Genomic DNA, 10634 nt, shown 5'->3' with positions numbered 1-10634 from the left:
GTTCTTATTTTGCATGTTTGTCGATGTTCGAGAGAAATCGACTTGATTCGGGGTAAATTGTTCGAGAGAAAGCTAACCACTTCTATAGTCTAGCTTACTCACTAATATCTACCTATTTTCTAATAGTTGCAATTACCTATTTGTCTATATTTGCCTATAATCGAATCACATCCCAAGAACCCGTCTCACTATTGTTATTTCGTATTGTTTGTTATTGTTGTAGTTGATAATTTCAAATCAAAACCCCCCATTTGACATTCGTGTCACCCCCTGATTTGAATAATATTTTTATTCGATAATTTCTATTCCTATGACTGATTTGACCATGTTCTCACTTTCCTACTGAATTTTAAACACGTATCGCTCCCTGAGGAATTCGACCCCAACTCATTTAGTTGGGTTTTATACTGACTAGCGATTGTTGACACTTAGAATTGGATGAAGTGTCTTTGAAACGTTTAATCAAAACGACGTCGTTGCCGGGGAGTGGTGTTGGTTAAGATTCTTTTGGTGAAGTTGAATTTTGTGTTATAGTTGAATCCACTTATTTTTAGTTTTGGTTTGTATGTTGCTTGTTTAGAACAGAAGAAAGGAGCATGTCTTGTAGCAACGCTAACCACGTGGACCACCCTCTTTCAAAAATTATGATTCTTAGGGATAACATCCTAAATTTCAGGCAATTTAAGAGTGAGTCAATTCATGAGTTGTCGCTGAGATTTAATACAATAATGCTACAATGTCCAATTCATGGAATCTCAGATAAAATGTTACTGGACTGCTACTATAGAGGTCTTGGTCCTGAGAACAGAGGAGTGGATGACCAAATTTCTCCAGGTGGTCTCACACGACTACCCTATGCAATAGCAACCCAACTCCTTGATCACATGACCAAGATCAACAAGGAGACAAAGAAGGACCAAGAATTGGCCACATTGTTGAATCAACTGGATCTCTTGGCCAAAAAGATCATGAAACTAAAAGTAATGTACAAGAAAAATGATAGGTACATTCCCCCTCACGAGCGTAGAATACCCAAGGAGTATGAGGATGGGCAAATAGAAGAGGTGCTCTTACTCATTCATCACAAAGTCAAAGAACACGATAGAGTATTGAAAGAGATAAAAGAGAATGTCTCGATGCTAAATCAGATGACTGCCTCTCATTCCATGTCGATTCAGCTACTGGAGACCCAAATGGGTCATATGCTATCTCATCTCTACTCGAGACAAAAAAGGGGTTGCCTAGTGGTCCTAGGGCAAACCCCAAAAATGAAGCTTGAATGAGGACTTACGTCATGCCACGACGTTAACTAAGGCGCTTCTTGGGAGGCAACCCAAGTTTTATTGCTTTCTTTGTGTTCATAGAATAATCGTGTGTTAATTGTGCAGGTAAAAAAGTGGAATGTGTTTGAAATATGCAGGTTGACGAGCAAAATGTCTAGTCAGCGACTCATCGAAGAGGTCGGCGAGCCCGACTTGAACTGTTGTTGAACTCAAGAAATTATGAAGTTAGAGTCTGTAAAACTCGTCGAGCCATGGACTAGTCGGCGGATCGCCGAACAGGTCGGCGATCCCGACTTAGTCTGTCGTTTAGACCCCCACATTAACTGGAGGTCTTGTAAAACTCGGTGAGAAAAGTACCCACTCGGCGTGTCGCCGAGTGGTTCAGCGAAGAAAATTAATGTCGCTGAAAGGGAGAGAACTAGACGGTTTTTAAAAAACCAAAGGTTTAAAAGTTCAAACTCTTTCACATTCCCTCACTTTTTTACTTCCTATAATCACACCCGAAATCTATATTGCCTACTTTTCCCACATTTTCTTGCTTTTTGGTTGTTGATCTTGTGTTTGGAGTTGGACACTTTGCCGCCTAGTGTTTCAAATTCTTATATTTGGCATTAAGGATTGGTTTTCTGAACCTCGAACTCGCATTTAGCGGTTATACTCATTTTCAATTGTATTGTTTTTAATTATGTGTGTTGGGCCTCTCTGAATCCTTGTTTGTGTGCTGATTTAATTTCAATATCATGCCTAAAATGCTTAATTGATGATTCCCAAATTTTGTGCTTTAAAATTGATCTAAATTGTTGGGTTGTGCTTAATTGTTGTTGGGTCTAGTCAGGTGAAGTCTGAGTAACCCATATTTGTGCTAAATGATATGCTTAGCCCAATGATGGAGCGTTTGACGTCATTCCTAAGGGCTTAAGTCGTCAAATGGCCAATTTTGGCCAAATCGGAAAAAGTCTGAGTACCCTAGTGGCATGGGTCTTATGGGTCTGAGCCTAATGGGAAAAGTCTGAGTACCCCTCATTTGACATTCGTGTCACCCCTGATTTGAATAATGTTTTTATTCGATAATTTCTATTCCTATGACTGATTTGACTATGTTCACACTTTCCTATTGAATCTTAAACACGTACCGCTCCCTGTGGGATTTGACCCCAACTCATTTAGTTGGGTTTTATACTGACTAGCGATCGTTGACACTTAGAATTGAATGAAGTGTCTTTGAAACGTTTAATCAACAACAATTTTGAAATATTAATTAAAAATTGACAAATAGATATACACAAAAATAAACCGTATAACTTTTCATCTTCAAAGTTAAATGAGTAAAAGAAATGCTAATTGAGCTTTCTTAAGTTTGTTAGGAGAGTTTCATAATTTAATTTTTTGTTCAAATTTAATTTTTTCTGAACAAAAGGAATTCAAAATATTTGGAAACCATTCAAAATCTTGTACTGATGTGATTATCTCTCTTGATGAAATCTTTCAAGATAATTAACCTTCCTTCTTCATTTTGATGAACTTGTACCAAACTAATGTGAACATCCATGTGATGAATCTTGCAAAAATATATCTATAATCTATGTGATGAATTTTTGAAGAATATATGTATGATCTTTATCAAAATAAAGACCATGTGATGACATTATTAAGTACATGATGATGAAAAAGATGAAAAAAAAATTAAAAAGAGAAAAAAAAACTATTCTTATAAAAAAGAAAGAATGAGAAAATGAATATGAACATTCAACATATCTATATATAATTGTTATTTGTAGATGGTGTAAATCATAAGAATAGTTAGAAAGGAGTTTAAGAGACATGTTACTTAAGTAGGGAATGTAAATAGATGGAGGTTATTTTGTAACTTATTAGATATAATTAGAATAGTAAATATGATTGAATTTTTTAATTAATAAACAAATTATTTAATGAAAAAATGAAGAAAAAAACCAAAAAAAAGAGAGAAAAAAAAACAAATAGAAATGGAAGCCATAGAGAGGTGTCACATCACCTTATATATATGTGTGTATGTGTGTGTTTGTGTGTGTGTGTGATTGCTTAATTTTTCCTCTTCATTTTCAGCATTATTCTTTTATTTTGTTGCTTCAGACGAATTCGATTATATTATCCTCAAAACCTTACTTGTAAATAAACAAGCTTAATATCACAAATTAAAAAGAAATAGTAGTATGATGCTAAATTGAAAATGACATCCTTAAAATTATTCCTATATTTTTACAACACGTGTAAAATTGAAAATAATATCTCTAAAATTATTAACACATATTTTACTACATATTCACTCCAATCTAATTCAAAGATCGTAGAAAAAAAAATTTGTTGGGAGTGTCACCCTAAATGGGTCCTATAATGTAATATTCGAATTTAGTTGAAGCTTCAACTTGGATATATAAACATAAAATGAGAAATTTCAAAAAAATAAAAATTAAAAATTCAATAATTATAATCTTAGTATAACGGTTTATTTCTTGTGGACGTAACTAATTATGACTCCAATCTTGAACGACTATTTTCATCCACATCCAAACGTTAATTACTGCGAAAGCGAAAACTTTAAATATAGACAAAAGCAAATATCTGTGTCTGTGATGATATTTTCTTATATATATTAAAAAAAAAAATTATATACATGTAGCTTTCCTCAGTTTAGCACATTTTACACGTCTCAGAGTGCTTTGGTCATTACCATTACATCCCTTTTGTAATTTCTTCCCTTTACTTGTTCAAAGACTGGAGCTTTTTCATAGTATTAATTAATTATTCACCTGAATGCTTTGATCTGGGTGACATCAAGATTTGATTTTTCATGTAAATTTGCAGTTTTTAGGGGTTTAGCTGATCTGGGTCATCTTTATTTTTCTCCATCTGGGGGAGGAAGTGAAGATGAAGGTAGGGTTTTTAGTGTGTATATGGTTTGTGTTGTGTGGTTGTTGTATGGGAAGATTTGTGGTGGAGAAGAACAGCTTGAGAGTAACATCACCAGACTCAATCAAAGAGGTGTATGAGTGTGCAATTGGCAACTTTGGGGTACCACAGTATGGAGGAACCATGGTTGGTAATGTTATGTACCCAAAAACTAATCAAAAATCATGCAAGAATTTCTCAGATTTTGATATCTTCTACAAATCTAAGCCTGGTGGCATGCCTGTTTTCCTTCTTGTTGATAGAGGAGGTAAACTTTTGATGACATTCCTACTTCCTTTTAAATCACATTTCTGCCTACATAATTGGATGTTAATAGAACATGACAAATTTATGCTGCCTGTTTTAGGGAAGAATTGCCTCTACTTTTTTTTCTTTTCTAAAAATTGCCTAACCCCAAAAGAGAAAAAGGAGACTAGTGCTCAGAGAAACATAAATCAGAGGTCTTTTGAAGCTAAATAGTGTAATGCAGCTGTGAGCATGTATTTGTTTGGCTCTTGCACTGAACAATCGGGGAGTATTATTTATGCCTGTTTTTTTGTATTTGGAATGGTTTTGCTTGTTAACTTATTATAACTTGAAACAAATTTACACAATGTATCCACTTACATAAACATATAAGAGTATATACTATTTATCCTCTTACATTTCACTTGTGTTTTCTTGTTCTTTGTTGGTGCCTATGGTTTTTCCTGTATTGGCAGATTGCTTTTTCACACTGAAGGCTTGGAATGCTCAGCAAGCTGGAGCAGGTGCTATTCTTGTTGCTGATGACCGTGTTGAACCTTTAATTACCATGGACACCCCTGAGGAAGAGGATGCAAAGGCAGATTATTTGCAAGATATAACTATTCCATCGGCTTTAATTAGCAAATCACTTGGGGATAGCATTAAGAAGGAACTATCTAAAGGAGAAATGGTTAACATTAACCTCGATTGGAGAGAGGCTCTTCCACATCCTGACGATCGAGTGGAGTACGAATTTTGGACCAATAGTAACGATGAGTGTGGCCCCAAGTGTGAAAGCCAGAGAAAGTTTGTCAAAACCTTCAAGGGGGCTGCCCAGATACTTGAGCAGAAAGGTTATACACAGTTTAGTCCCCATTATATAACTTGGTATTGCCCGGAAGCGTTTATTTTGAGCAAGCAATGCAAGTCTCAGTGCATCAACCATGGAAGATACTGTGCTCCAGACCCTGAGCAGGACTTCAGTAAAGGTTATGATGGAAAGGATGTTGTTTTGCAAAATTTACATCAAGCTTGCTTTTTTAAGGTTGCAAATGAAAGTGGAAAACCCTGGTTGTGGTGGGATTATGTCACTGACTTTGCAATACGGTGTCCAATGAAAGAGAAGAAATACACAAAAGAATGTGCTGATCAAGTAATCAAGTCACTTGGTAGGTCGGAGTTTCTTTCCTTTCATATTTCTGTTGGTGTTTTTCACTTGATGCATCATTGCTTTACTGTTGTACATTTAGAGTTGATGAAGCCATAAGTTTAGCACAATCCATATTTCCTCTCTCTTGTAAGGTTGTGGTGCTGATCATTCATTGCTACTGGTGGTGTTTCTGTCTTTCCATCCTTCTGTATGAGCTGTGAGAGCTAGAAAATATCATTATTATTGTGCACTGTTTATAATATATTCTACAGATCTTAGTTTTGTTGAACTTGGTCTCATATATTTTTTATCTTGCTTGAACTTAGATGGATTTTTTTGAGTGCAATAAAAAAAGTATACACAGTTGAATAATTGTTCTTTCTTGCATGCTATTTTTGATTTCATATTAATAGTTCAATTGACAATAGTATACCGAAAAGTTATGTATGATAATAAGAGATCACGATAGCACGTGATAGTTTTTCTATGCACTTTTAATACTAATTCCTTTACTTAACCATTCAAGTATCAAAAATGGGCCACATGTTCACCCTCCATTTTTTCTCTCTGGGCTAAGGTCAATGTTGTGATGACTTTACATTTTTTTTTCCTTGTTATGTGGTTCTTCTGCATTAATTAATATTCTTTGCTCTTTATAGGAACTTGAAATGATGTCTTGAATTTTCCTTTTTGTTTTAATGGACTCTGCAGGCTTTGACGTCAAACAGATTGAAAATTGTGTTGGAGATCCTGAAGCAGATACTGACAACCCTGTTCTAAAGGCTGAACAGGACACCCAGGTGTGTGTCCTACAGAAGTGATAGAGCAGATCTTCTATATTGCCTCTTGAGACTATGTTGAGTTGAATTTTCACTTTTCATATTGCTTCTTTCCAGATAGGTAAGGGCTCTCGTGGAGATGTGACTATCTTGCCAACTCTCGTTATAAACAATAGACAGTACAGAGGTATACCTTGTTTGATTTAGAGGGAAATTGTGTTTTGACTTAAATAGAAAGATTCTTATTTTGGCATATTTGTCTTCATCTTAGGTAAGCTGGACAAGGGAGCAGTCCTCAAGGCAATTTGTTCAGGTTTTGAGGAGACAACCGAGCCTGCAATTTGTTTAACTGAAGGTCATTTTCCTTGATCTTTTCTCTGTCTTGAAGGCTAGCAATTATTTGGTATCAGCTTGTTGCTGTTTGTGACTTTTCTTTAAGATGGGACAGAAGTCCGAAAGAGATATCTCTTACTGGTGGAATCTTCCTCGGTTCTTTTTAATCTCCAATGGTGTTGAATCGTTTTCTTGGTTGCAAAGACTAGTGAAATTATAATATATGAGAAACATTGCCGGTATAAATACTAGTGAAATTATAATATATGAGAAACATTGCCGGTATAAATTCTTGCAGATGTGCTTGCCTACCCGACATATTTCAACTTTTAACCTGATGAGACAAAAACTACATTAGCTACTTTGCTACATAAAACTCAGATTACCTGATAAAAAAAAATAAAGAACAGTCTTAAGGACCAGCTAGTCTGTAGTTTATGCGTTCTTCCAACAAGGTGATTCAAAAGTTGATTTTAATACTTGTTTTGCAGAAATAGAAACAAATGAATGCTTAGAATCAAATGGTGGGTGCTGGCAGGACAAGACTGCTAACATTACAGCATGCCAGGTAGAGTTATTTGTCTAAAGACTGTTTATACGATAAGCCTCATTTTGTGAAGTTCCAGATTTATTTGCTTCTAGTTCAATTTCCAATCCATGTACAAAATTGTGATGCAGGATACTTTCCGTGGTAGAGTATGTGAATGCCCAGTAGTTCAGGGAGTAAAATTTGTTGGTGATGGTTATACTCACTGTGAAGGTAAGCTTTTCATCCACTAATTGTCATCTTTTTTTCTCACACACAAATTGGTGTTGTTGTGATGCATGCATGTTGTCTTTATAGACTAATCTTTTGAGCTTGTGGTTTGACATGGTTTGACAGCATCTGGAGCATTGCGGTGTGAAATAAACAATGGAGGCTGTTGGAAGGGAACCCAAAATGGCAGGGCATATTCTGCTTGCATTGTAAGAGTTTTTTATTAAAGCACGATTAGTGTTACCTTTTGAACTGTCCTCCATAGCAGCTCTCATTCTTTTGTGGGAGGCCCTAACCCTTTCCTTTCTTTTTTGTTTTTTACTTGAGCAGTGCTCCAAAGTTAAAGATGTTTTTTTTTCTTGGGTTCATTAGGCATTTATCTCAAATGACTTTCTGTAGACAGAGGCATTATTTGTCATATCCTTGTCTTGTCAGGACGATCACACAAAGGGTTGCAAATGTCCACCAGGATTCAAAGGGGATGGAGTTAACAGTTGTGAGGGTATGTAGAATTGTTCATTATGTATCAATCTGTCGACATATATTGTTCCTGGAAACATTTCAGCGTTTAATTCTTTATTTCTTTGGATTTTGTCTGTGTCTGTTTAATTGCCCCAAAAATATTTGCACCTTTTTCTTTCTAAGAGACCAAATCTTTCAACTTCCTGTCTATGTTGCTCGGACTCTTCACCAAAATGTCAGCGGGTGCGTGTTGGATTCCTAAAGAGATTCTCCAAAAGTAATGTATTGTTGGAGAATCTGACACTGGTCCAGTATCAAAAGTGAAGAGTCCACACAACTTAGCTTCCTGGCATAGGAACATATTAATCAATATAAGTGATCGAGGTGGAGTTTGAGTAGTTTTGCTCTCTGTTTTATAGCACTTCTGTTGAACAATTATCTTGTTATTCTTAAAGTTCATTTCAATTTTGGCCCTTCTTCAGATATTGATGAATGCAAGGAGAAGTTGGCTTGCCAGTGTGCTGACTGCAAATGCAAGAACACTTGGGGTAGTTATGATTGCAGTTGCAACGCCAATTTGTTGTACATGCATGAACATGACACGTGTATAAGTAAGTTTAGAAGCTGTCAATGTAATGATCAATGTAATGAAAATATACTTGTAATGGTAGACATAGGGTTTCTTATATACTTGGCTTTAGTGAAGGTAGTTAAGTTTCATAATATGATGTTTCTTTAAAATAGGTTAGTTTTTATATGTGATGTTTCTGATATTAGCATGATTTAGCTTATTTAAATGTAATAGAATTTTGCCAACTGCATACCGAAGAATTTGATCTACTTTTTTCCAAAGTTGCATGTCTGTCGATATCTTCTGCGACTAAGTTTGTTGGAGAAATTGCAGGCAAAGATGCCAAGTCAGAGTTCAGCTGGGGCCTTGTTTGGACTATCATCTTGGGTTTGGCTGTTGCAGGGGTTTCGGCATATGCTGTGTACAAGTATAGAATCCGGGTATGTCATTGTACAATGTTCTTAATTTCATCAAAGACAGACAACTGTTACCTGTTGAAAACACAGAAGTAAAAGCATTTGAAATGTTATGCTGGTGCTAATTAACCAGTTTTTCCATAGTAATTAACGTATGATCTTCAGAACTAATGATGTTAGAAAGTGATTTGGGAATTTATAAATACTTAGACAAGACAAATCTTCTAGGATTTTGCATTTGAGTTACCTGTTGAAGTCGTTTGATCCTTAAATATACATGGTTGATGGGAAGGCCAGCAAATTCCTTTTGTTCTACCACAAATACCAGTTATAATCTTTCACTCAAGTCTAGTGAAAATATCCCCAGAATGAGATGTGCCTCCAAATCCCACCACATAATAAAAGCAAGAAAGAACTTTTTGAGTAAATATCAAGTTTTTGGAGTGGGGTTTCTTTCTTTGATTCTCAGAGAGGTGTTTAAAGGTTTCTTTCTTATGTCGTATTTCTCCCCGATCACCATCTTTGGGACAGATTCATCTTTTCTGTTCAAGCAGTTTTTTCCTTTCTTGGAATTAGCATGATATCCATTTTCTTGTTCAATGTTGCTTTCACCTTTTCATTAAATCCTGGAACCTTGTATGTGCAGAGATACATGGACTCAGAGATTCGTGCCATCATGGCACAATATATGCCTTTGGATCAAGGAGAGGGGGCAACTAATGTTCCCCACGGGAACGTCTAATGATAGACCATTACTGAGGAGTGATGATGGCTTGGGTAGAATGCAGCCTCCACTGGATGTCTGCCACCAGTTAGTCAGCCTAAAGTTCTTTGTACCAATCATCATCGAAACAAATTACATCTTATTTATGTACATGTATGTCCCAACAATGCACATAAACCCAATAAAAGGAATTGTCCTTGAATTGGATTTGCGCATGATGTTTGACTTCTAATAATAAGGAAATGCGCAATATCAGTTTGTATTCCACTTGAAAGCATCATTTTGCATTGCACAATATGGTATGAATGGATGGTAAGGTGTCATATTATGCCATCACTTCCTGTTTTGGAGTGAGGCATGATTAATTAATTGATTGATATCTTCTCTTTTGCTCTTGTAAAAGATCAATTTTGATTTTCCAACAACAGAATTTTATATACCAGTTGTCAGATATGGCCACTGCCACAATGTTCTCAAGCGGCACGCTGAAGATTTGATGGGTGATTACACTTGAACTTTTGACCTCTGCATGATAAGTTTTGAAATCTAACAAGTTGACTTTAAACCTTTTCTTTTTTGGTTTTCCATTCGGTGTTCGGTATTCGTATTGAATCCTGACTATTCTGATTTGCGCTGCGTAGGGTCCCATTTAGAGGAAGCACTCCATACCAAGAATTTTTTTATATTTAGGGTTCAAATAGTATACTTCTGATTGCACCACATCCTTTCTTTGGTGGTCATTTAAGTGTAGTTTCCTGAGATTTGATTGGTCAATGTTGTTAAAACATTTTAGCCAATATCGATTACTGTTAGAAAAATAATAGGAAGTATAAATTGAAGAAGATAACTTTGAGGCATGAAGAATCATTTTCTTTAAAGAGATATTGCTTATATACATATTGGGGTAACTTCAAATAAATTCCTTCTGGATACAGCAAAGCCTTTAAATTTACTTGCAGATTTTTCTATTGGCCACTTCTAGAGA

General features: G+C 35.6%; 1 protein-coding gene across 2 annotated transcripts; it reads left to right on the top strand.

Annotated features, from left to right (window-relative positions):
* Positions 1-3957: 3957 nt before the first annotated feature.
* On the top strand, positions 3958-9927 carry LOC125870764 (vacuolar-sorting receptor 1-like). Of its 2 annotated transcripts, XM_049551269.1 has the most exons (12): positions 3959-4479; positions 4934-5626; positions 6319-6407; positions 6504-6573; positions 6658-6741; positions 7211-7287; positions 7398-7479; positions 7603-7685; positions 7912-7978; positions 8421-8549; positions 8843-8949; positions 9572-9927. In XM_049551269.1, the coding sequence occupies exons 1-12, from the start codon at positions 4191-4193 to the stop codon at positions 9665-9667; spliced, it is 1866 nt and encodes a 621-aa protein (XP_049407226.1). In that variant the 5' UTR covers positions 3959-4190; the 3' UTR covers positions 9668-9927. The 2 variants fall into 2 exon arrangements, with proteins under 2 accessions (XP_049407227.1, XP_049407226.1); XM_049551270.1 differs by lacking the exon at positions 8421-8549 and having other exon boundaries at positions 3958-4479.
* Positions 9928-10634: the final 707 nt, after the last annotated feature.

The sequence above is a fragment of the Solanum stenotomum genome, chromosome 7 (assembly GCF_019186545.1).
Source record: "Solanum stenotomum isolate F172 chromosome 7, ASM1918654v1, whole genome shotgun sequence".
NCBI lineage: Eukaryota > Viridiplantae > Streptophyta > Magnoliopsida > Solanales > Solanaceae > Solanum > Solanum stenotomum.
The sequence above is the reverse complement of the archived record's forward strand: the minus strand, read 5'-3'. Positions and strand labels throughout refer to the sequence as shown.